This window comes from Lissotriton helveticus, chromosome 9 (assembly GCF_964261635.1).
Source record: "Lissotriton helveticus chromosome 9, aLisHel1.1, whole genome shotgun sequence".
Classification (NCBI taxonomy): domain Eukaryota; kingdom Metazoa; phylum Chordata; class Amphibia; order Caudata; family Salamandridae; genus Lissotriton; species Lissotriton helveticus.
In genome coordinates, this window is record NC_136070.1 from 19,449,459 (window position 1) to 19,476,790 (window position 27,332).

At 51.1% G+C, this 27,332-nt stretch overlaps 1 protein-coding gene across 1 annotated transcript in view; it reads right to left on the reverse strand.

Moving 5' to 3' along the window:
- The window catches only part of PSMA6 (proteasome 20S subunit alpha 6), a 91,547-nt gene extending 64,500 nt beyond the window's left edge, over positions 1-27,047 (reverse strand). The window contains exon 1 of the mRNA XM_078659365.1: positions 26,893-27,047. Coding sequence (XP_078515491.1) covers positions 26,893-26,968 — 76 coding nt within the window. The 5' untranslated portion in view covers positions 26,969-27,047. The remainder of the gene's footprint in view (positions 1-26,892) is intronic.
- Between the last annotated feature and the right edge of the window lie 285 nt (positions 27,048-27,332).

Below are 27,332 nucleotides of genomic sequence, written 5' to 3' on the forward strand. Positions count from 1 at the left end.
GCTTTGCTACTTCCCAGTCTTGCTGTGTGATCACTGCCGTTTTCATCTAAAGCCTCGCAACGTTGGGGGCGTGGCTTGAGCGCCGAGGGAAATGGCGGCGTGAGCCCGGAGCTCCGCGCCTCTTCCCCACAAGACTCCTGACAGAAGGGCCGAAGAGCCCGTGTGTGCCCCGGCGCCTATTGACGAACCGGCGGTGACTGCTCGGACGAGATCTGGGCTGCCGGCGGCGTCGCAGAGCCGAGAACGACCGCCGATCGCGGCGGCCCCTGGAGCGGAGGGGAGAACGGCGCCGAGCAAGATGGCTGCCACGGCGGAATCCTGAAAGGCGGAGGGCTGCCAGAGGAACACACTGCCGGCGCACATAGGGAAGGCGCGATCGCTGGCAGCGACGGACCCCCCAAGGCGAGGATTGCTCCTTAGGGCCCGGCTGCGGTACGCGGTGTCATCGGGAGTAGGCGGGGACGGCCGCCCGGGTCCGCTCCTGCGGGCGAGGCTTCCTGGCGGACTCCTGGCCGAGAACCGGAGCTCCAACCCAGCCCCAGGCACCGGCCGATTCAGCAGGTGAGCGGGGGCCGCCCTGAGAGGGGGTCCGTGGGAAACGGTGCGCGGAGCTGTGCATCCTGGCCCCCCCCCCCCCCCCTCGCCCCCGCAGCAGTGGCCCGTGCAGCATATGGGGGCATGAGGAAGGACCCCGAGGGACATTGAAGGGACTTTGGCGGCGTCCAGCATCCCGCGCTGCCCCAGGGGGGAGTGAACGATACCCCACAGCACCCGGGGGGTCGAACAGCACGACGGACGCCTACTCTGGGGCGCAGTGCTCGAGCAGCGAGACCCCGTAGCGCACAGGGGTGGACCACGTGGCCGAGGCCCGAGGACAGCAGGCAGGCGAGGACAGCGGAAGCGGCGAGGCCGGCCACGATGGGGAAACCGAGGGCCAGGGTGGAGGAGGCAGCAACGTCGGAGGTAGTGGAAGGGGGCCCCGCTGAGCAGACTGACCTGCAGCGATTGCAGGACCGGATACTGGACGCCATAACGGCCACCAGGGATGCGCTCCACAACGACATAGCGCAGGTGGCGTCGGGGCTGGGCCTACTCCGGGCGGACCACGACAAACTAAAAGACAGGGTCAAGGAGGCTGAAGTGGTGCTCGATGTCATGGCGCCGGCTCACAAGGCGATGGAGAGTAAGCTGACGGAGGCCCTGGACCGCATAAGCACCCTGGAAAGGCGAGCGGAGGATGCGGAAAAATAGGAGCCGCCGCAGCAACGTGCGGATCGTAGGTGTGCCGGAGACGGAGGGGACGGGGGACATGATTGCCTACATGGAGGAATGGCTGAAATCGGTGGTGGCGCCGGAAGGGCTTTCGCCGTTCTTCACTCTGGAACGGGCCCACAGGGTCCCCTCAGGACCGCCCAAGCCCGGGCTCCCACCCAGACCGATCATTGCCAAGTTGCTACACCACAAGGACAGAGATCTGCTCCTGCGGAAGGCTCGTGAGGACGGCCCCTTCCAGATTGCGAACAGTAGAGTCACACTTTTTCCGGACTTCACTTTCGAAACGCAGAAACAACGAGCCTCCTTCCTCACGATCAAGAGGGAACTGCGGAATGAAGGGATTGCCTACTCCTTGCTCTTCCCAGCCAGGCTACGAGTGGTAGTGGACGACAAGGCGATCTTCTTTGCGACTTCAGCGGAAGCCTGGGACTGGTGGGAGACATACAAGGCCGGGACTGACGGCGCAAGGATGAGAGAAGAACGAGAAAAAGAGCGGGAACGCTCGCCCAAACGGCTGCGGAAATCGAGGAGACTATGGAAACGAGGGCGAGGGAAGCTAGGCCCATCGGCCTCTCAGACTGACGCGGAACGGCAGGCGGCGCTGCTGGAGGTGGTGAAGCTTGGTCGGGCAGAGGGTCCCGGATCTAGGGGGGCCACGGACTCGGATACTCATGTCTCTGCCTCTGGTTCGGAGTCGGACCTATCGGGGATTCACCGCAAGGAGGGGCCGCTGGTGACGCCGCAGACGGCGGACGAGATCCTCAATATTTGAACTACTGTCGATGCAGAGTGGGTAATGTTTGGGGAGCTGTGAGGGGGGCCATTGCCTATACACATAGTGGGGGCCGGGGCACGCGGCGGGGCTCAGGGCAGAGGGGCCATGAGGAACTGGGGAGGGAGGGTGGAGATGGGCGTCGCGGCCTCCCTCTGGACAAGGCCGTGCTCCGTAGGCCCTTAAGGCACCCACAGCTACGGCTGTGTAGTTGAGACCTGGGTCATCAGGTACGGGAGTTTGGATGTGGACTGGTATTTCGATATTGGGGCCTGTTCTGGGGGAGGGGGGGGGGTTCCACAGTTGGGGATTGTTTGCTTTTTTTGAAGTTGTTGACCCTGGGTGTACCATGGGCAGGGCTGTTGGGGAGTTTTGTTGTTTTCAGAGGGGGCACCATCACCGCCGACGGACTGGACCTGGAGAGAGTGTTTCGACCGGATTACTGGGGTAATGGCTAATGTAAACGGGTTGACCTGTATTACCTGGAATGTCCGGGGCCTACACACTATGCAGCGCAGACACAAAATACATGCCTATTTAGTACGGAGGGGAGTGCACATCGCAATGCTACAGGAGACGCATCTCACACGGCAGGAGGGGGAGGCGCTGCAAAGGAGATGGCGGGGGCAGGTTTATCACACCAGCTATTCGGCCTATGCGCGAGGAGTGCTCATATGGGTTAGGGCAGGCACGCCTTTCCACCTCACACGCCAATGGGTTGACCAGGAAGGGAGGTATGTGGTGGTGGAGGGGAAACTTGAAGGTAGGGATATAGTATTAGCTAGCATTTATGCCCCAAACACGGACCAGCTGGCTTTCCTCGCGACACTGTCAGGGACGCTGGCCCACTCCCTTGCAGGCCCGGTCCTGCTGGGGGGTGACTTTAACTCCATTGCCGACCCCTTGCTGGACAGGTCTCACCCCCCCCTTCGTGACTCCCCGGTTTACAGGCTCTCTAGAGGTAGGAGGGACTGGCAGGAGAGCTGGGAACTTATTGACGTCTGGAGAGGGCAACACCCGACTGACCGGGATTATTCATTTTTCTCCGGGCTCCATGACTTGCATGTCCGTTTGGACACCATACTTTGCTCCCGGGAGGTGCTGCCGTACGTCACTGACTCTGAGTACCTGTCTAGAACAATCTCAGACCATAATCCGCTCCTGATCCGGCTGGCGTGGGTAGCGAGGAAGCCCAGGGTTCCGCTCTGGAAACTGCGGCCTGAGACTCTGGAGGACCCCCTTTTCGGGGAGGCCCTAGCGGAAGGGGTGACCTCGTATTTCACGGAGAATGAAGGGACGGCGACCTCAAGGGCGACGGAGTGGGACGCCTTCAAGGTAGTGGTGAGGGGTATCTGTATCAGGGATTATGTAGGAGTGCGGAAGGTACTGCTGGGCGATTTGGCTACGGCGGATGCTAGACTGAGGGAGGCGGAGAGGAGGCGGCCCGGACACCCGGACCTCCAGGAGTCTCTGTTTGGCCAGGGAGTCCGTGGCCGTTGAAGTGGAGAGGCTCCGAGCCTTTGACTACAAGCGCTATGTGCTGCGCTCCCATGTTGACGGCGATAAGGCGGGTACCCTCCTAGCGTGGCTCTCGAATCCCACCAGACGATGCGCTCCCATACTCCAACTGCGGGATATGACGGGCGTGCTTCAACAAACTCAGCTGGGCATAGTCGACGCCTTCCAGAAATATTACGAGGGCCTGTACAAGAGTGCCCCGGGAAACAGGACGGGACTGGTGGAACCCTTCCTGACTGATCTGCCCCTACACCGGATAGAGGCTGAACAAGCGAAGGACTTGGGGTCGGACATTGACGTGGGGGAGATACGATCGGCGGTGCGGCGCATGGCGAGGAACAAATCGCCGGGGATAGACGGACTCCCCATAGAGTTCTATAACAAATATCTGGACATACTGGCACCGCGACTCCTGACTGTCTATAAGGAGGCCAAGGCGTCGGGACGGCTACCGCAGTCGATGAGGGAGGCATTAGTGGTCCCACTGCTGAAGCCCGGCAGGGAGAGTGATGACCCTGCGTCCTATAGACCGCTCTCTATGCTCACCGCAGACTATAAAATCCTGAGTTCCATACTAGCGGCGAGGCTCCTGACTCACATGGCGGGGCTTGTGCACGACGACCAGAACGGTTTTATACCGAAACGTAATACCACGATCAATATCAGAAGGCTCATCCGTCTCCTGGACGGGCTGAACGAAGGGGCAGGGACGGAACTGGTCCTCTCGGTTGATATTGAAAAGGCCTTCGACAGCCTCGAGTGGGACTACCTCTATGCTGTCATGGAGCGCTTTGGTCTGGGGGCTGGTTATATCCATTGGACGAAGGTCCTATACGCGGAAGCGATCGCAAGGGTGAGGGTGGGACCGGCGGTATCCCTCAGATACCCGGTGGAGCGGGGCACTCGTCAGGGCTGCTCCCTATCACCGCTTCTCTTTGCGCTGGCTATTGAGCCGCTGGCGGCTGCGGCCCGAACGGGGCGGCACACCCGCGGAGTGCGGGCCCGTGACGGACAGCATTTCATCTCGCTGTATGCCGATGATTTACTACTGTTCCTCTGCGACGGGGGTGAGGACTTACGGAGAGCGGAAGCTCTACTGGAAAGCTTCGGAGAGATGTCGGGCCTGCGGGTTAACTGGCCCAAGACGAGTTTGTTCCCACTCCTAGGAGGCACTGCCCAGCCACAACACCAGTCGGAGGCGACCTGGAACCCTACCTGCATGAAATACCTGGGGGTCCATATTTACCATAGGCCGGAGGACTTGCTTGAGGGCAACCTGGGACGATGCGTACGTGGACTGAAGGGCTGTATGTCCTTCTGGTCCACATTACCGCTGTCAGTAGCGGGCCGGATTTCCCTACTGAAGATGGTTGCCCTACCGAGATTACTGTATTATTTCCGGACGCTCCCAATCTGGATACCTGGCACCTTCTTTAAGCTCCTTAAATCTCAAATCACATCGTTCATTTGGGGAGCGGGACGGTGCAGAGTAGCGCTGGCCACGCTCTCTCGCCCGAAAGATGAGGGGGGTTTGGCAGTGCCAGACTTTGAGCTATATTACCTAGCAGCCCAATTGCAAGTCTTCACGCAGGAAGTAGCGAGAGTATTTCGGGGCCCAGAGGACGAAAACTCGCGGGGGACGCCCAGACACGTCCTGGCGTATATAACCCTCCAACAACGGCTGGACAGTCGGGATTTGTCGCTGGAACAGCGCACCTACCGTCACTGCTGGAACCGGACCCAGAAGAGAGCGGGTACCCAGCGCCCATACGCGTCTGAGATACCACTGGGCATGTTAACGGCCTTACCGCATGGCGGCGACTGGTCGCAACTACAGGAGTGGGAGGAAGCGGGTATACAGGTAGTTGGGGACCTCTTTGAGAATGGCGCACTGCTCCCGTTCCAGGAGCTAATCGACCGCTTCGGTATCCCGAGAGGGGGATTTCTGCTGCATGCAGCAGTCACCAGGGCGATGCACGCCCACTGGGGCACGGGACTTGAGGAGCCCGGGACGGCAGCGGCGTGCCAGTACACCATGATGGCGGCGGGCACGATTAAGGCGGTTACATGCCTATATGGTCGGATGCTTAGGGAGAATATCCCTCCTCTCGCATCCCTAAAAACGAAATGGGAGGCGGATCTGAATAGGGACATACCGGACACGACGTGGGCACAGCTTGTCCGTAGGGCTCGCAACAGCACGAGAAACGCCAGGTTCCAGTTGATCCACTACTATGTGCTGCATAGGGCGTACATGACCCCAGGTAGAATCAGGCGGTATTTTGGCGATGTCACGGCAGCCTGCCCCCGGTGCCTTGAGGAGGGGGCTGAGTTAGTGCACATGCTGTGGGCATGCCCGGCCCTACGAGATTGGCAGGAAGTGGGGGAGATGCTGAATGAGGTGACGGGAAGATCCATAGAGTACGGACCGGCGGAATGTCTTTTGCACTGGTTTCCCCATACCCCCAAAAATAAGCTCACGAGTAAGTTTATCGACATGGGACTGATGGTGGCTAAGAGGGAGATCACTAAGAACTGGAAGGCGAGGATGGGGCCTACTCCACGGAGATGGCGGCAGGAGTTTCTAAAATGGGCCACGGCTGACAGCACACACAGATACCAACTTGCGCGCAGGACCCCTAGCCAGGCAGCGGCTGACACTGCGACCGCATGGGAAGTGATGGTGCAGGAACTCAGGGATAGCGAAGCTGATGCAGAGGAGGAAACTCCCGGGGGGGAGGGGACGGAGGAGGCGAGGTGAGGCCCTAGGAGCAGCAGGAATGTAGGGAGACTGAAGCCAGCAACCCAGAGATGGTAACAGCGTAGCCTTAGGCGGGTGATGGTGTACGGGATGGGGTGGGGGAGTTTTGGGTTGGCGCAGGGAAGGGGAGTTGGGGATCAGCGCGTAGTTTAGTAGGGCCATAAAAGTAGTCACACTTCATCCGAACACTAACCACTCCTCTGTATTGAACGTCAGGCATGGGTGAGCAGAGGCTTCAACGCCGCCCGGCCCCCGGGTTGTGGGCTGAACGGCTGTGTACTGGTTGACGAGATGTATTGTATATCTGCTAAAACTTATGATGCTACCTATATGTGTGTATTGGCCTGTACAGGTATGCCTACAATAAAAATTGTTTTAAAAAAAAAAAAAAAAGCCTCGCAACGTTTTCATCTCAAATCGTTTTCAGCCTCGCAAGAAAAGGAAACTACAGAGGAGCGGCTTCCACACGGCAACAAGGACCTTGGATCGTGAGTGATTTATAGACTTTTTCCTGCTTCTTGCTGCCCTGAATGATCTCTAGCGCGAACTTTGAACCCTGCATATTTTAAAAATAAGCAGACGCGCCTGCCCTTCCTCGAGCTAAACGCGCGACCTCGTTTCAGTTCCAATGCGCGTTGGCACCCGCGCTGCTGCATATTCATTCTGACGCGCGCTGTCATTGAAAACACACACGCACGCAGTCACTGGAATTCTCATGCTGATTACTTCTGAATGCATTATGACGTCTTCACCTCCATCCTGGACAAAGTCAGAATTGTGGGCATTATGACTTCATAAAGTACAGCTAAGCACAGCTAAGGAAGTGTATCAAAGGATATAAAAGAAAATAAAATAAAAGGAAACTATTGAAGAAGTAAATATTTTCAAGGGCGCATTATAAAAAAAATATATATATATTTTTTTAAGCAAAGAAATCTTAAAGGTCTGCAATTTTGTTTTTCTGCAATAAGAATTTAGTGGCAGCAACTCCCCACGCAAATGGAAAAGGTAGCCTCGCCACCTCCCTTTTTACAGTCTCCAGGGCCTCCTCCTATGCCCTGGAAGCAATGGAAATCTACATTTGACGCCTATATTGAGGCCATCGATGGCGATGTTTTCACTTCTAAAAAAAAGAAAGCGCTATTGGTATACAATTTGGGACCTGAAGGAAGGTCCATTCTGGAAACCTTACCCCTTGAGGAAGTAAGGATATCGATTTCAAGCGATGATGGTGATGCACAGGTTCTAGATGAATATGCGTCTCTTGTCAAAACTCTCGACAAAAGATTTAGTCCCAAACGCAATACCGTTTTGGAACGCCACAAATTTTTGCAACGTGTGCAGATGCCTGGAGAGTCCATCGATGATTTTGTTGCTGCTTTGAGAATTTTGGCAGTCAATTGTAACTATAGAGAGTTTAGGGACGAAATTATCAGAGACCAACTCATCGAACGCACTAATGACAAGAAAGTGCGTGAAAAACTTTTATCTTCTGGCGATCCTGATTTGGAGACTGCGTTGGCTTTAGCCAAATCCGTTGAACATTCTCAGTTCTGCTTAAAAGAGATGAGTACCCCTGCGTCATCTGTTGTGACTCCAGCTGAACTTTCTGACGTCAATGTCATCACCACCAAAGCAGCGGTGAAAACTTCTGAACGCAAGGCATCAAATTACAATGCCTTTCGTTCTCCTGTGCCCAGGCCCAGAAATGATGTACAAGGATTGTCCTGCTATCGCTGTGGTAGTAGGTCTCACTTAGGAAACTTTAAATTTTGCTTTGCAATTAACCAATCTTGTTTCAAGTGTGGCAAAAAGGGTCATCTGGCACGTTTGTGCAAGGCCACGAGTATGCAGAAAGGATCTTCACACGTGGTGAAAAGCTTAGACGAACGTCTGTATGTTGATGATGAAGATGAGCGTTATGAATTATTAATGTTGTCTTCTTCCCCCATAGATGCTAATGGAGTTGTTGAAATAGCATCTATTGATGAATCTCGAAGAAGAAAATCCCCGAATTGTTCCATTAGTGTGAATGGTATATGCATCAAATTTTTAGCGGATTCAGGTTCTCCTTTTTCCATTGTAAATGTTAAAGATTTAGACATGTTAGGAAATATTTCTTTGACTCAGTCCTTCATCAAAATGTTTGCTTATGGGGGAAAAAGGGTGGAAGTACTAGGAAAATTTAGAGGTGAACTTGAGTTTAAGGGTGACGTTACATCTTCCATTATTTATGTTGTCAAAGACGGCACCAATTTGTTAGGCTGGCATGAACAAGGTGAACTTAATATGATCCTTGATCCTAACCATAAAGATATGGTTTTGTCTAGACGCGAGGCTAAGCAATATTATGCTTCTTTACCTGATATGGACCTTGTGCATTCCCTGAGTGTTTCCTGCAATGGCGAATGGGTGCAAGAATTTCCGGAAGTTTTTTGCGACAAATTGGGTAAACTTAAGGGTTTCCAGCATCAAATTATTTTGAAAGAGGGAGCTAAAGCAGTGGCACACAAGGTTCGCAAGGTACCACTGAGCATGCGAAATGAATTAAAGAACGAGCTCGAGAGATTGTGTCTTTTGGGTGTGATTGAACCGATTGAGGCATCAGAATGGTTATCTCCTGTAGTTTTAGCGCGTAAGGCTGACAAGTCCCTTAGGATGTGTGTGGATTTGCGTGACTTAAATGCTTGTATTTGGGTTGATAGGCAACCATTACCTAACATAAATGAAATGCTATCCACATTGGAAGGTGCCAAGTATTTTACCACCCTGGACATATTTTCAGCATATCACCAAGTGGTGTTAAGCAAGGATTCGAGACATCTTACGTCTTTTGTGACTCCAGAGGGTGCATTTCGTTATTTGAGAATGCCGTTCGGACTGGCATCGGCTTCCGCAGTTTTTCAACGCCTTATGGGTAATCTTTTCAAGAACACTGCGGGAGTCGTCTTCTTTCAGGATGACATTCTCATTTATGGAAAGTCCATAGATGAACATAACAGCAGAGTGAGAACAGTTTTAGAAATGTTAAGAAAATTTGGTTTAACGTTAAGAAAAGATAAGTGCAAATTTCTCAAAGATAGTGTAGATTATTTGGGTCACCACATCTCGGCTAAGGGTGTAGAACCCAAAATGAAACTGTTAGACGCCATTCAAAATGCACCAGAACCATCGAACAAGGATCAGTTGCGTTCCTTTTTGGGACTAGTTGAATATTACGCCAAGTTTGTTCGAAATTTTTCTGACAGGACTGTGTCTTTAAGAAACTTGCTGAAGAAAAATGTCAGGTATGATTGGTCACAAGAATGTGCTAATGATTTTTCGTTACTGAAAAATGCTATTGTACAAGCACGTCCTCTCAAATTATTCAATATTAATGACCAATGTATTGTAATCACCGATGCCAGTAATGTGGGTCTTGGGGCGGTTTTGTCTCAGAAAAGGTTGGATGGTAATGTAGAAGTTATTGCTTTTGCTTCCAGAACTCTGCGTGGCGCAGAAAGCACTTATTCAACCATTGAAAAAGAGGCGTTGGCCTTATGGTGGGGTGTACAACATTTCAGAAATTTTCTTTGGGGAAATCACATCATACTCAAAACTGACCACAAGCCTCTTGTTGATCTTTTCACTACAAAAGGTGGCGGGAGGGCTTCTCCTCGCATTGCTAAATGGCAATACAGACTTAGTGAATTTGATTATCAATTAGAATATGTCCCGGGGATAAGGAACAACGTGGCTGACTGTTTGTCCAGGTTGCCTCTCCCTCATGATAATTTGGAGCAGAGTGGTGAGGATTTAGAAATGGTGTGTGCGGTGAGTTCTATATCTGATGCTGGTATTACATTGTCAGAAACTGATTGGAAATTGGCGGTATCTGAAGATACGAATTTGTGCCATGTAATAGACTACTTAATCAATGGTTGGCCTGATGATAAATCCTTGCCTTCAGATTTAGTACCTTTTAGGAGGGTTTGTGATGAACTATCCTTAATTGATGGTGTTTTACGTAGGGGTGGTCTATTAGTGGTTCCGGATGCTCTTTGTAAAAAAGTTTTGGATTTGGCTCATGTTGGCCATTTGGGCATTCGTGCAATGAAAAGAAGGGTTCGTGAAGATTTTTGGTGGCCTGGAGTGGATAAAGCGATCGAGCATTGTGTTCGTGATTGTAGTGCTTGTGTTCTTAGTGACAAGTCCCAAGTTACCAGTCCTTCTCCTGTGACTCCGATACAAGTTAAAGAATTACCTTGGCATAAGTTAGCGTTTGATGTGGCTGGTCCATTCTTTAATCGAGGAGCAACTCCGAAGTATGCACTAGTTTTGATTGATTATATGTCCAAGTGGCCAGAGATTAAATTTGTTGAGTGCATGAATTCTGCTACTGTTATTAATTTCTTCAAAGACATTTTTTTGCGGGAAGGTTGGCCAGAGGAATTAGTGTCCGATAATGGCACTCAATTGGTGTCGAGCGAAATGGAAAGTTTCTTTAAGTTCCATGGGATCAAGCACATACTCACCTCTTTGTATCATCCTTCAAGTAATGGATTAGTGGAACGGTTAAACCACGTTATCAAAGATCAGTTACAATTAGCCAACATCAATGGTTTGAATTGGAGAAAAGTCATTTCTGACATGTTGTGGGCGTTGAGAGTTACCCCTAATGCTAGCACTGGTGTCTCACCTTTTACCTTACTCAGAGGTAGAGTAGCAGGTTCGGAATTGAACCAGGATTGGATGTCAAGGAGAGATATTGATGTAGTCAAACTAGGCAGGGTGGCGGATGTTAGGGCATGTACTCAAGCTAAGTATGCTCAGAGTAGTTTTAGGTCATCTCCAGTGCAAGTGGGGGACTGGGTGAGGATCAGGAAACCTGTACTTTTGCGTAAAGGTTTGGCTCGTTTTTCCCCTCCTGTCCGTGTCAAGGAAGTTAAAGACCATGTAGTAATTCTGGAGAATGGTAAAATTTGGAACAAATCTCGTGTTTCTATTGTTCCTAAGAGCAAGGTGGAGTTTGTTAAGAGCAAATTTGGTTCAAAGCCCAGTGATTTGTCCATCTCTGACTAAAGTTTATCATCTCCTAGTACCAGTCTTCGAGTTTTGCCTGTTTCTAACTCTAAGACTGAGTCAGATGGCACAATTGCTAAAAGATGTTCTACCAGGTGCAAAGCAGTTCCTGGTAAGTTTCGAGATTTTATCACTTACTAGACAATCATTAGTGTTACGCTTTAATTCTGTCATGTAGCTGTTTCTGCAAAGATATCAATCAAACATGTATTTTATTTGTTTTAGGGAGGGGGAGGGTTTGTGTGATTATTCATTTTTGTTTATTGCAATCAATTGAGGGAAGGGGGATGTGTTGGGATGTTACATTGACAATGTCTCTTTAATACTGTTGCACGAGCGCGCTCGTGATGTATGCTGTGCTGGTAGCTGTGGAACTCCTGGGACGGCAGTTGCTGCCGGGAGAGCTGGTGTCTGGACCTGATTAAAGGAAGTCCACTTAACCTTGCGTGGCCCGTCTTCCTTTCACATGCATAACGCATATGCCAGATAACCATACCGTGCGACATACTGCAACTCTTATATGTGGCAGAGAAACGATATTTAAACAAGTCATGAAAAAAATTCAAAGTAGGATCTAAAAAGGCAAAATATTATTTGTACCATGGCCAATAACGGATTTAGCATGTTTTAGCTGTGCTCAGATGCACATTTCAACAAAGGCGTTGCTCAGTGACGTAAAGAAAGTATGAATGGAGTTTCATGGTAGATGATGTCACAATACATCTCAAAAGCCAAGCTGACTTCATCAAGCCAAACACATTGCAGGATGGAACTGATGAGGTCAAGATGTGTTTTAAATGCGGGTCTTTCTCGCCCTTTCTGGGAATACTGCAAGTAAACTGGCATGGCCCCAGGGCTCGCTGTGGCAACGGGCGAAGAGGGCAATGCGCCATGATGGTCCTGACAGAGTGAGTGAGTAAAGCTTATTATGCCACCAGGAAATGATACCGTTCTGCCATATGCAAGACACTAGCCTTTATAAAAACAAGCGTCCGGGAGCTCCATTAAAAGTAGCTGTGTACAGTAAAGGGCTATTTTCACACACACACTGTGCACAGTGAGAATGGATTTGCGGGCTTAAGATGTGTGCTTGTGCTCCCAGACCACCTATAAAAGCATGAATGCCCTGCCAGCGGAGGGGTGAGCGTGAACTGCCGGGCGAACGCGCTGTCAGAGCCGTGGCTGTCATTGGTGCAGCAGGTGCAGTGGCTCCGGGGCCCAGAGGCCATCAGAGGCCCACTGAACCTGAAATATCGTTATATGTTATGGTTCAAACAGCAGCCATTTCCTTGCTTGCACCAGTGCCTCTGCCAGTCAGGTGAATGCATGCAGTGGCAGGCTCAGGGCAGAGTGCACACAGTAGCAAGCAGAAGCCGGGGGCACTTTGACAGGGCAAGAGTGGGTACGAATACTGGGAGAATCTTGGTGGGTGAGTGAACTCGCAGGCTGGTGAAGACCAGTTCAGGGTAATACAAAACACTGCGGTGCAGTGTGAAACGGTGCCCCGCGGTCAAATAAAACACGACAAAATAAGGCTACTCTGTGCCACGGGGAGTGCTCGAGCTGGCGGTGCACTGGCAGGCTGAGGGGCGTGTTTGCACTCTCAGTCTGGGGTGGCGCCCACTCGGACACAGGATGGGTGAGTGGAGTGCATTGACAGGCCAATGGGTGAGTAGAGTGCACTCACAGGCCGATGGGTGAGTGGAGCGCACTGGCAGCCTGAGGGCGGCTCTCTGGCAGGCAGAGGGTGGGGGGCAAGTTGCCAAGCCTAGGGTTGGGGTGTGCACTCCTAGTCCTATGGGTAAGTGCACCGGCTGCCTGAGGGTGGCACGCGGGGAGGTGTGGGTAAGTGCTGACAGTCTGAAGAGGCTTTAGCAGACAGAGGTGGGGTGCAGTGGCAGGCTTGGGGTAGGTGAGCGCGAAGTATAAACAGACAGACAGAGGGCGGATGACTGCAATGAGAGGTGGAGTGCGAGGGTGTGCACTGACAAGCCATGGTGGGTGGGTGCACTGGCAGGTCGAGGGTCGGGCACTAGCAGGCTCTGGGTGGGGGGGGGGTCCACTCGCAGACAGGGCGGATGAGTACACTAAGCTTGTGGCGGTAACTGGCCGGCTGAAAGTGGGTGGCTTCACTGGCACACTGGTGGGTTGAGGGTGGGTGAATGTGCTGTCAAGCGGCGGGTGGGGGTGTGCAGTGTATCTGAGGGCCAGGACAGGCTGAGGGTGTACCAACAGTGGCAGCTTTAAGTTGTGTATACATTGGTGCAGTGGGTGTGCACGCCGTGGATAGAGGCGGAGGGTGGGTGCACACATTGGCATAGCGGGCTGTCAGTGGCAGGAAGAAGGCGGGATCCTCCCTCTAGTGCTCGGGCTCTCTGTGTGTCTCTGGCGGGGAGGGGGCGGGACAGCCGAATTATTGTGGTTACATTTCCTGGAAGTGTAACCGGCCGTGACATTCAGGCCCTGGTCTTCCCCTGCCTCCCACGGGCAGTCAGTGGCTTTATAGACAACAAAACACGACGTGGGGAGAAAAACGCGCCGCTGAAGAAAATAAAACAGGTCGCTGGAGGCTGGATGAGTCAAAATGGAGCGCACGGGCCGCCTGGGAACCGCAGCACCTGTCTGTCTTCTGGTCATGGTTACCAAGGCACTGGGGGGTGCCGAAGGGGGCAGACAGAGGCAGAGGGGAGCAGGGTAGGCCTAGTGCTGCACATTGTGAGTGCATGTTTAACAGAGCACACAGCAGTCGGCGATAAGTCACACAGTGAGGGGCGAGGGGGCTGGGACGCGGACCACGACTACTGAGTGAATGGCACAGCGCCTCGGACTGCACGCCCACTCAATCTATGTGTAGCGCTACAAAACCCTTCCATTAACCCTTCACATGCATAATACTTTGCCCCCTCAGGGAAGGTTAAAGTGGACAATTTTCTCGCAACTCCCCAACACCGCGCAGTGTATCCCTTGCCCACAAATGCACAATTTCAGGGGAGAAGATCGAGGGAATGAATTGGGGGGGGGGGGGGGAGGGGGGAGAGGAGGCGATGTGTCTAATCACGCTGCCTGCACACCCAAGTCTGCCCTCTGATTGGTTAATAAGGAACACCAATCAGAGAGCTGACTTGGGCGTGCAGGCAGCATGATGAGGGGCTGCTCTCTCCAGATGACGCCAGGGAGAGAAAGAACAGCAAAAACACACCCCTCTATGCCAAAAAGACGGGGCTTGAACGGAGTGACACCCTATCTCCTCCAATGGCTGGCCTCCATTTAGGAAGCCAGCCAATGGAGAAGAGGGGCGGGTTGAAGCCCCACTCTAGGAAAAACATTAAATCTCAGCTGCGCAACACTGCTGCGCAGTGTACGCTATGCCGAGACCTAAAAACGACTATCAAACAGAGAAATACACTGAAAGTCTAGCCAATGTGTCCAAGCATCCAACTGGCAGACCAAGGATACATGGGGTACATGCATAACACGCAAAAATTGTCGTACGAGTTCTGACTATCCGTGTATTTCACCCTGTAGGTCTCTACTAGTTCTTTGCCCTGATGAAGACCCCGGATAATTTGTCTTAACAGAGCAGAGTTCGTCAAACTGCGGGACGCGCACCCCTGGGGTCCGTGGAGGCATTCCCAGGGGGGAGCAAATGTTTCACGAAGTACTTGTAAATAATGATGACCTGAAAGCGCAACTTTCTTTGTTTTTCTGTTTCCAAGCTGTCTTCATTTACATGAAGGTAATGAGTTTACGAGTGCCACCTTTCACAGTGAAAAATACCTGCCATCTGTTCAAGTGTTAAGATTCTGCAAAGGCCCAGGCATCTGTATTTATTCTTAACATGGCTTTTCTGTCATTGTGTACTTTAGTTATCATCCAGAGGTCATTAGGGCGCCAGTAGAACATTTTAAAGTCTTTATTTTCTATTTAAAGTATGTGTTAATAACAGGAAGAAATTACTCTTACTGTGATTTTTCTAACATTTGTATCAACATTAACTTGGTCATGCCAGCAACTGTGTTCCGGAGTACTGTGGTTGCAAAGTAAAAAACACGGCAATAAACAACAACATTTTGATACCTTTTCACATTAACCCTTTAAGTGCTGCCGTCGGCCAACGGTCGTCACGGGCACTACCTCCCCAGTGCTGCGTGCGACCGTTGGACGTCCAATTCAGCACTGGATAATGAACAGCGCAGCACTGGGGAGGTATATTTACAAGCTCCTAAGGTGTTAACAGCAAATGCATATAAAATACTGCACACACCTTAAATGACACCTTTCAAAAAAAAGCAATGCAAATTAAATTGTTGGGAAATGCACTCTTCCAGTTATAAAACATTAATTGGTTAATACAGTCACTGCAGATGTCTTTGTTAGACCAGAGTCACAGAACTGAATTCAACTTGGCGCAGAGCAGAATACCGGCATGTATTTATAGTGGTCTGAGGTCCCAACAAGTAACAGAAAGCATTGAAAATATTAGTCATGATTTTAAAATTATAATAGTAAAAGATAGGCTGCCACACAATAATTTGGTGCATGATGAAAACAAGTACTTTCCACATATTCATTATATCTAACCTAGTGTATACATTTTTATAAGTTCATTAAAGGGCACGTTTCAAAACTCAGCAACCTTACATTATCTTTCAAAAAAAGTTATAAATAATTTTCATCTTGAAACTTAAATTAAAACATTTTAGAGCCCTCTCCCCTGACCTCCCACCGCCAGCTCCCTCCAAGCACTCCAGGTCCCCATTAACAATTCAGGGATTTTTGTTTTTAGCACAATATATGGGAACTGTTATGCAAAATTAAGAACACCTTGGTCCCCACACAACTAGCCAATTTCAACCTCTGTTTACATGCAGATGTCCTCTCAGGTGAGTAGAGGAGTTGGGAGGAAGGAGGTCAAAAGGATCATATTCAGATCACTTATCCTGACCTCTCGGGCCACTGAAAAATGGCTCAGAAAAAAGCAGAACAGAGCAAAATCCATGGATAGGGTCAAAGAGAAGACCCTGAAAAGATGGCGCTATGTGGGGTCTAATTTTTTCATTCACAAACGGACCGAGACAGCTGTCCCACTTTCTGAATGAGATGCTCTGAAGAAGGTTTTGAGAAATGCAAATTAATTTATTTTTTTATTTTTAGTGCCGTAACAGCCAGCAATGTAGCAGATGCATTGGCAATGGTGTGAAGAGTAATTACACTCCAATTAAGGATGCCACTAGCAAAAAAGCGGGTGAGAGGGGAGCCATTTTCCTGGTTATTACAAGTCCCCCTTGCTGCACAGGGAACATGTCCCAAGCAACAAAGGGGCAAAATGTGGGAATTTCCTGTTTTTTGACAGAACGGAGCAGGCAGCCTGCTTTAGGCCTCAGTCCGAACAGTAATGGCCCAGTAGTTTGGGCAGAGGAGTAGGTTTCATTGCTACTGCAGGTGCTGTGTCACTGGGTCCCATGGGTGTGAGGTACCAAGTAAAGCCTATTATGGCTGTTTTCCAATGATTCCTTTCTTATATTAGGGCTGCATGCTCCTTTTTGTGCCAGTGTGGCTGGCATTGAACCAATGGCACCAGAAAGGAGAATATTGAAGCAGAGGAGACACCTTAACTGAAGCCTCCGAGAGATAGCAGAAAGGAGGCTGGTGGGTTAACAAGTGGCAGAGGGGACTTCCGGCTTCAGAAGGCATTGGCTCTTATTAGTGAGGCGGGTAAAGTAGTGACCTGCTCGGGAGTGTCACGGGACCCCCGTAAGACAGTCTTACATGAGAATGGAGGCATGCTGAATAGCATTAGGGCTGAAGGCATCCTTGCTGCAAAGAGACGAGAAACGCATGGGAGCTCATTTTTTCTGAAAGGGACAGAGTCTGTTCTAAAACTAGAGTGATGTCCAGCTTTGGTGGGGAAAGGGTGCAAGAGGCAGAGGGGGTACCCTGCTACTCAGGGCTGCAGCTATCATTAGTGCAGTTGCATTGGGGCCCAGGAATGGGTGGATTTCACAAATACCAAATAACGGGAGTAGTGAGTTTTGTCTATTTATGTCTTTTCTCATTTACAAGTCTCAGATTTAGCGTGGCTTATGAAATACTGAAAAACTGCCCATGAAATGATCTTATACACACCACCCACTCTGCTCTTATCTTGGTCTCCCGTCTTTCCATAAAGGTTTGGCAGGGGGCCCCCGACTTCAAAACATTTTGGGAGGTGGGGCTCAGAGTAAAAAAGTTTGAAGGCCTCTGTAATAGGGGGTTGAAGCGTTGACAATTCAAGGGCCTACCCATATTTTTAATTGAAGGGCTTCCAAACCCAAATGCTCATTTCATTGGGTTTGTGATGGATTAATTCAGGAATTCAATCGATATTTCTGTCCTCTATTTTTTATGACTCGCTGATTTTCACTTCTACTGCGCAGTCACCTGGAGCACCTATTGTCGATTACAGTGTGATGCTCAGTCTTTTTGATTTGTCATTCCAAATAAACTGAACATCCTCATTTTTGTGGATTTCGTTTCCTTGATGCGATTGACTTATTGGCTCTTTTGTGCTATGTTTGATCCATACATTACTTTTTAGATAGTACAAACAAATTCCGGGCACACACTTTTTTCATTTGTATGTTTTTGGAAGTTAGCGCTTCCGTGAAAAGTAAAATTGATAATTCTACCACATTTTCACATAAACAACCTTTCTCCAACTCGAAAAACTACTCTAGAACAGATTTGAGAACTATGAAAGGTAACTGACAGTTTAAATACCTCGCTGTGATAATACAGCATTTGAAGCAAATTAGACTCGGGAGCATAAGATTCTGGAGGTAGCCCTCGTAAATCCAGGGGACAATGACAGCCCTGTAATCCAATAAAGGACTTAACGGTTCTATAACTTGTGGCTCAAAAGACATGGTGCTTTGCAAGAGCAGGAAAAATGTTGGTTTACAGTTTAGGACCCCTAAAGTGCAACCTACTGCACTTGCATCTTGGCCTTGTAAGAGATATCTGAACTGCGACTGCGTAGAGCAGTGGTTCCCAAACTTTTGACTCACCACTGAAAGCCGGGGACCCCCAAGCAATTTGTATGAGTTAAATTTCAAATATTAAAACAGTAATTTGAAAAAAACACGTGTGCACACAAACCAAATACTCAAAGTACTAAGGATTTTGGGGGCAAATGTACGACCATTTCATTTAGCGCCTCGCAATTGGCGACACATTACGAGTCGCTTAATGAAATGTACAACAGTGTGTTTAACACTATTTGGGATTCCTAATGGGGTCGCAAATGGCAAGGCTCATTAATATTAATGAGCCTCTCGCAATTTGCCAGCCCATTGGGAATGCCAGCCCTCTCAGGGATGATGTCCTGCTAGGCTCAGCAGACCACCATGTCTGGGACTGCTTTTAAATAAAGCAGTTTTCTTTTTAAAAATGCAGCCCGTTTTCCATGCATTTAAAAAAAATAGAAAATGAAACGTTTTAGTTTCATTTTTTGCAGGCAGTGGTCCCTGGGACCACTGCCTGCTCTTAAAACATAATTTTGCTTGCATTTGCAATGGGGAAGGGGGTCGAATGAGAGTGTTTTGCGACCGCAATTGCAGTCGCAAAAAAATTGTACATGGTTTTGAGACTCACTATTTCGAAGGGAATGCCCCTTACAAATAGCAAGTTGCAAAACCTATTTAGCGAGTCGCAAAAAAATTGCGACTCTAAATAGGCTATGTACATGGCCCAATAGATTTTTGCATGCTCAAACGGATTCGCGAACCCGTTTGCGCATATAAAAACGGGTCGTACATCTGGCCCGTAGTATTTTATTTTGAAGGAATAGCTCTTCTGTCACATGTATTTCATTTGTTTTATAGCATCTCTCATACCATTGTAGGATGTCAGAGCACTTAACATCACACATATAGAGACAATGAATCATACATGTAAATCAGTGTATAGAAAATGTTACATAAGGTACAGGGGACTACAAGGTGTAGTATTCATATGTCATTCATACTGGTAGGCATTTTTAAATAGTGCTTGGTATGGAAACGCACAAACTCAGGATTCAGAACATAACAGTGGCTAGCACTGACTTTGGCTTTAAAAATGTATTTCCACCCAAATAAATCTTTTTAGCAGCATCAGGATAATGAATGACTGGGAAAAACAAGCATTTGCAATGCAATAGGTCTCGTTTTAACGCAAATTTAAGCTATAGGCCTTGTAAATGACAAAGCCTTTTATTTATGTTCTAAAAACCAGAACGCAAAAATAAAGGGCATTATCATTTACAATGCTAATAGTTCAGACTCGCGTAATTGCGAGACCTATTGCATTTCCAATGCTTGTTATATCATTCGCTGTATGCATCTCCATCCACAATCTACAAATATCTTCACCACCCAAAGTGGTGTCAACTCAAATGATGCAGTCCTCTCGCATTTTTTTGCAGCCTTCTCGGATAGAAATATTTGTGAATGTTCATCAATAAAACAGGAAATATCAAGTAATTATTAAGGAACACTAAACAGTGCCTACAGGAAGAGACATGTTCACCTCCTATGGGTCTTCTGGTAACCATCAGTGACGTAAAAAGTAATAGGCGGTACTCCTACGGTTTAACAGATGCAGCATTCCGTCTGCTAAGAGGAAATGTTTTCAAACGTGATGTTATGCTGGAAAGGACAGTGCGCCTGTGTGCCCATAAACAGCACGGCCTTGACCTAAGTGAATCAATGAAGAGGCAATCGCACAATGAAGTTATTCACTAGTATGTTCAACAAATGAAGCAAAGCTACCATCTCACGAATGAAAAATATTGGTGTAGAAGGCAGCAGTGCTGTTAAGTCACTTGACAAACAGTGCAACTTCTGTGAACACGTGTTAAAAGTTGATGCATAGATTACTTACAACAGACTTCTCTACACGCAAAACGTGTGAGTCCAACTAGTCACCGAGTACTGTAGAAATACAAATGTTGATCAGACAACAGATTTCGCCATGGGATTTTAGGAGTGGGAACGAGGGAGAACCGAGTGACCCAAACAATAAAAACATTCATATTAAAAGGAAAACAAACATGCTTTTTGCCGCACTGCAGCTACCGGTATGGACTGTCACGACAATGTCTCTTTGTTCGCACTTTAAGAAAAGAGCCCCAATGAAAACAAGCTCTTAGCATTGCTGTGGAGAGCGGGGGGGGGGGGGGGGGGAGGAGAAAGTGAAAGCAGGCATGGCGTGTTGTGCGCGTGAGAGGCACGGCATGGGGCGGCAAAGCAATTTCAAAGAGTGGGAGGGAAGGAGCGAGCATATGGGGATGAGGAGTGAGTGAGGGGGAGAAGAAGCATTTGATGTGGTGATGTGGTGTGCGAGGCATCTGTAAAGTAAAGTAATCTGTAAAGTATACCCTAACAAACATGAAGCGCAGTGTCCAGCAGCCACCGGCCGGCCACAGGGGAAGGAGGGAGATGAACGGGTGGGAGTGTAGACGCTTTACAAAAGAAGCTGCTAATTAAATACAAGAGCGGCCGGGAAGCGGCCAGGAAACACAAGTACGGCCGGCCACATAATTAGGGGAGGAGAAGCCGCACAGCACACGCTGGGCGAAGCCCTTTGATGTGCTGTGCGGCCGCGATGCGCGCTCTGTGCTGGGGGAGGGCCATTAGGAACAGGAACAGATGGCCATGAAAGTGTATGGGCCAAATGCGCGTGCCTGTACGTGCACTCGAAGAAAACGCCACGGACAAAAGTGGTGGTTTGACTATCCGATGGAGCACATGAATTCTCCCCCTTTACCATTGCTTCGCAATGGAAAAGGACGAGACCTAAACATAAGTTACTAACTGGTACCATGCAGTTTGCAAGCAGCTCTTTGATGTCAGTTTACAGGTCCCTCTGCTAGATTACGATTGTCACTTATGAAGTGCACAGTAACAAAAGAATCTCGGTGACAAAAGCAGTAACCACAAACCTATGCACATAAAATACTGTATTTTAAAATGCATGTTACACGTTCTTTGCAGTAGGCACATTAACCCTCTGTGCTACATTAGTTAAGTCAAAGCTACAACTGAACAAAACTCATCCCTCTCCAGCAGGTACATCAATCACTGGCATTATCTTGACACTTTTATTGTTGCTTGAAAGCTGGTAATTATACAAGAAACGTTTCTTTGCTTTTAAAACTGGTTCCTACGGACCCCCTGGGAATGTGTCACGGACCCCTGGGGGTCTGCGTACCCCAGTTTGGGAAACACTGGCGTAGAGCATACAAATAGCAACTCTATACGTTTGCTTTATAGATGTACCCCTCACGAAGTGGATCAGCAACTGCGCGGACGAACTCGCCCCACTGAGGACCCCGCCTAGCAGACCCGGCAGCAAGAAGGCCCCATGGTTCACCGACGAACTCAAGAGCTCCAAGAAGAACTGCCGAGCCCTCGAGAAAGTCTGGAGAAGGGAACCGACACCAGACAACAGGAACTCCCTCAAACTTGCCACCCGGAAACACCACCAGCTGATCCGCGCCGCCAAGAAAACAGCGTTCAAGGACCGGTTGGACAACAACGCACACAACTGCAAGGAACTCTTCAACATCGTGAAAGAGCTTTCCAACCCCAGCGCAGGAAACAACGACATCACCCCATCGCAAGACCTCTGCAACTCCCTCGCTTCATACTTCCACAACAAGATCGCGGACATACACAACAGCTTCAACAACCAACCAACGCACACCAGGACCGAACAACCACCCCCCACCACCACCCTCCACGCCTGGACCCCGATCAGCGCCGAAGACACCATCCGCACGATGAACTCCATCCACTCCGGATCACCGACCGACCCCTGCCCTCACCACGTCTTCAACAAGGCCGACGCTGTCATCGCACCCCACCTGCGAGACATCATCAACACATCCTTCGACACCACCATCTTCCCGGAGAGCTGGAAGCACGCCGAACTCAGCGCTCTACTCAAGAAACCAACAGCGGACCCCACAGACCTCAAGAATTACCGCCCCATCTCGCTCCTCCCGTTTCCAGCCAAAGTCATCGAGAAGACCGTCAACAAGCAGATGGCCGCCTTCCTCGAGACGAACGGATCCCTCGACCCCTCACAGTCCGGCTTCCGAGCCAATCACAGCACCGAGACCGCCCTCATCGCCGCCACCGATGACATCCGAACCCTGATGGACAATGGAGAAACAGCGGCCCTCATCCTCCTAGACCTCTCCGCGGCTTTCGACACGGTCTGCCACCGCACCCTAGTGCAGCGTCTCAACAACGCCGGAATCCAGGGGAAGGCACTGGAATGGATCATCTCCTTCCTCGACGGAAGAACACAGAGAGTCCGCCTACCACCGTACAAGTCAGAGGCCTCCGAAGTCTTCTGCGGCGTCCCTCAAGGATCATCTCTGAGCCCCACCCTCTTCAACGTCTACATGAGCCCCCTCGCGGCCATCGTACGCAAACACAACCTCAGCATAATCTCCTACGCCGACGATACCCAGCTGATCCTCTCCCTGACGAACGACCCCGCCGCTGCCAGAGCCAACCTGCACGAAGGGATGAAAGAGGTAGCCGAGTGGATGACGACCAGCCGCCTGAAACTGAACTCAGACAAGACGGAGGTCCTCATCCTGGGCTCCTCACCCTCCGCCTGGGACGACTCCTGGTGGCCCCCCGCCCTGGGCACCGCACCCAAACCGACAGACCATGCACGCAACCTGGGCTTCATCCTGGACTCCTCGCTCTCCATGACCAGGCAAGTCAACAACGTCTCCTCGGCGTGCTTCAACATCCTACGGAAGATCTTCTGGTGGATCCCCACCGAGACCAGGAAGACCGTCACCCAGGCCCTCGTTACCAGCCGACTGGACTACGGCAACGCCCTCTACGCCGGGACCACCGCCAAGCTCCAGAAGAGACTCCAGCGGATCCAGAACGCCTCAGCCAGACTCATCCTCGACATCCCACGAACCAGCCACATCTCCGGACATCTGAGAGACCTTCACTGGCTCCCCGTCAACAAAAGAATCACCTTCCGCCTCCTCACCCACGCACACAAAGCCCTACACGACCAAGGCCCGAGCTACCTCAACAGCCGAGTCAACTTCTACGCTCCCAAACGCCACCTCCGATCAGCCAACCACGCCCTCGCCGCCGTCCCCCGCATCCGAAGAGCGACTACAGGAGGAAGGTCCTTCTCCTACCTGGCCGCCAAGACCTGGAACTCCCTCCCGACCGACCTGCGCCTGACCCAAGACCACCTCTCCTTCAGGAAGAAGCTGAAGACCTGGCTGTTCGAGCAGTAGCGGCACCCCCCCCCCCCCCCCCCCAGCGCCTTGAGACCCTACCGGTAGGTAGCGCGCTCTATAAGTGTCAATGATTGATTGATTGATTTCAGGTTCTCTCCTCCGACTGACATTGTGGCGAACCCAACTTGGACCTCCACCTTCAAATTAGGGCTGCGTAAACCAGATTTCCCACCCGAGGGAAGGAAGATTCTTTGCTACCTCCGATCACTGGCAAGTTATTCACATCACTCATTCTTTATTTCCCTTCTGGATCATTCACTTGGGCGAGAATGTTGCAGCAAGACTGAATATAGTGGTATGCCTCTGTCATGGTCCTGCAAAGTGACTCCCCTGTCACTCATAATCCCACGCCCCCTGGGGGTGGATCCTCAAAACTGAATATAAAAAATGCCTTTGGTACAACTACCTGACTGAATGACAGACCGCATAAGCAACACATTGGTCCCCATTGCTATGGGTACGATAAAACTCAGACGAATAAAAGGACCTAAAAGGAAACCGTCAACATGAAGTGCGAGGAGCTTCTCAGATTAAGGTGTTGGTGAGAATGAAGGGGGGGTGGGGGGGTTTAACTAGAGTGGTCTGAACCTATCCCCCAAGTACTCCATAATCATCCATTCCCCTCATCTGAACCCCAACAGCCGATTACTCTATTCTTAACCCCATGGATGCTCAGCATATTCCCCTGCTGTGCTGAGAAATCGTAAATGCCATAGATCATGACGAGCTGGGCTCGTCAGTGTAGCAGCAGGCTACTTCATGACGAGCCCAGCTCGTCATGAGCGTGGAAGGGGTTAAAGACTTGCTCTTTGGAAAGAGACTTTCAATGCTGATGGTGCCTACTGGTTTGAGGGTTTAACTAGAGTGGTCTGCACTTATCCCCCAAGTACTCCATAATCATCCATTCCCCTCATCTGAACCCCAACAGCCGATTACTCTATTCTTAAAGACTTGCTCATTGGAAAGAGACTTTCAATGCTGATGGTGTGACAAGGGCTCAGGCCCACCAGACTGATCTATGGCCTCAGTGTAGCCGCTCTGGGTCACCCTGGTCTCCTCACTCCCCCCCACTCCTATCAGGACCAACGTCAACTTACCTAGACTACAATATCCGAGTTGTCTCCTCTCTCCCTGGACATTCAAGGATAGTGGGTGACCGGACTATGTCATTCTCACCCGTTTCTTTTTATTGCTCTCTCCCCCTCCGCTGCATAGCATATTTATTCCCCATGCTGTATTTTTTTTTTTTTGGTTTGCTTCTTCACTGCCGGCCTACGATGTAATGTAATGTCCTTCTGCTGTTTACTGTGTGTTTGTAAAGAGCTCCGATATCTACGGGTTAAGCTAGCGCTATATAAAACTTACAAAAAAATTTTTTAAAAAATTAAGGCCCACCTTTTAGAAAGGGCTAGCCCTGGAGGTTCAAGGCAGCAATAGGCAGACTTGCTGGGCCACCGATGTCCTGCCCTCTCCAGGGACTCTGGCTGCTTAACCCCTGCTCTCACGGGCTCTCCGCCCCCTGTCTGCCTAGGGGGTCTATCACTCCTTACACAAGCACTCCCTTGTTTCACAGCTCAGGTCCTGGAGAGGATGCCCTGGCGAGGCTCAGACACAGGCGAGGGGCCCCATGCTCACCTCCTACACCCCCTCTGGCGCCCATGGTCCCCCTGGGCTCTCCCTCTTGGTACAGACCCCCTGTCTGTCCAGGGGGGGGGTCTATCATTCCTACCACCCCATCCTTGTTTCACAGCTCAGGTCCTGGGGAGGATACACTTGGGAGGCTCAGACACATGTGAGGGGCCCCATGGCCCCCCGGACTCTCCCTCTTGGTGTTTATTTAAAGTTTTATATAGCGCTAGCTTGACCCGTAAGTATCAGAGCGCCTTACATACACATAGTAAACAGCAGAAGAATAATACATTACATAGTAGGCAAACCACAGGAAAAAAATACAGCATGGGAAGTAAATATGCAGTGCAGCGGAGGGGGAGAGAGCAATAAAAGGAAAGACGAGAGTGACATGGTTTGGTCACCCACACTTCTTGAGTGTCCAGAGAGAGAGGAGACAACATGGATAAAGAAGACTAGGTTAGTTGACGTTGGCTGACGGTTCCGATAGAGCTCAGACACAACACAAGCACCCCCAGCCCAGGGGCCCCTCTCCTCACCCACAGCCCAGGGGCCTCTCTCTGCTCACCCTCTCCCTCCCCAGGGGCCCCTCTCGTCACCTACAGCCCAGGGGACCCTCTCCTCACCCACAGCCAGGGGTCCCCTCTCTGTTCACCCCCTCCCTCCCCAGGGGCCCCTTTCCTCACCTACAGCCCAGGGGTCCCTCTCCTCACCTACAGCCCAGGGGACCCTCTCCTCACCTACAGCCCAGGGGACCCTCTCCTCACCCACAGCCCAGGGGACCCTCTCCTCACCCACAGCCCAGGGGACCCTCTCCTCACCCACAGCCCCTCTTTGCTCACCCCCACCCTCCCCAGGGGCCCCTCTCCTCAGACACAGCCCGGGGGCCCTCTCTGCTCACCCCATCCCTCCCCAGGGGCCCCTCTCCTCGCCCACAGCCCAGGGGCCTCTCTCTGCTCACCCCCTCCCTCCCCAGGGGCCCCTCTCCTCGCCCACAACCCAGGGGCCCCTCTCTGCTCACCCCCTCCCTCCCCAGGGGCCCCTCTCCTCACCTACAGCCCAGGGGACCCTCTCCTCAGACACAGCCCAGGGCCCCTCTCTGCTCACCCCCTCCCTCCCCAGGGGCCCCTCTCCTCACCTACAGCCCAGGGGTCCCTCTCCTCACCCACAGCCCAGGGGCCCCTCACTGCTCACCTCCTCCCTCCCCAGGGGCCCCTCTCCTCACCCACAGCCCAGTGGCCCCTCTCCTCACCCACAGCTCAGGGGCCCCTCACTGCTCACCCCCTCGCTCTCCAGGGGCCCCTCTCTGCTCACCCCCTCCCTCTACAGGGGACCCTCACTGCTCACCCCCTCCCTCCCCAGGGGACCCTCTCCTCACCCACAGCCCAGGGACACCTCTCCTCACTCCCAGGGCCCCTCTCTGCTCAGCCCCTCCCATGGGGTCCCTCTCTGCTCACCCCGTGGCATCTCCCAGGCTCTCTCACTTGGCAGACACAACACAAGCCCCCACTCCCCCAGGAGCCCCTCTCTGCTCACCCTCTCTCGCCCCTCGGTGTCCCCCGCACTCACCCACTTGGTAGAGCCGGCCCTCCGGGCTGAAGATGGTGATGTGCCGGTCAAAGCCGGCGCTGGAGCCGCGGGACATGATGCAGCGATTACAGGAACAGGGACTGCTGAAGAAGACAGCCGGAAGCACAACAAGGCACTTCCGGGGCTGAGGGGAGCCATCGACACAAGAGACGGACCAGCGCCGGCGCCGCCGCCATCTTGGAGGGTCGTTGAGGGCGCCTGACCACTGCACGCAGCCCGAGGGGGGCGTCGCGACCTGGGGGGTGATGGGGGGAATCCGGACATAAGACCAGAGGAGCTGGGCTGGTAGAGGGCGATACACGCGAGGCAAGGCCGAACATGTGATTGCAGTGTAACATAGAATAATTGCACCACGATGGAGGTGTCCATCGGACTAAGTACCGTGCCAACTAAAGTAGGATTTTATTAGTAACATTTAA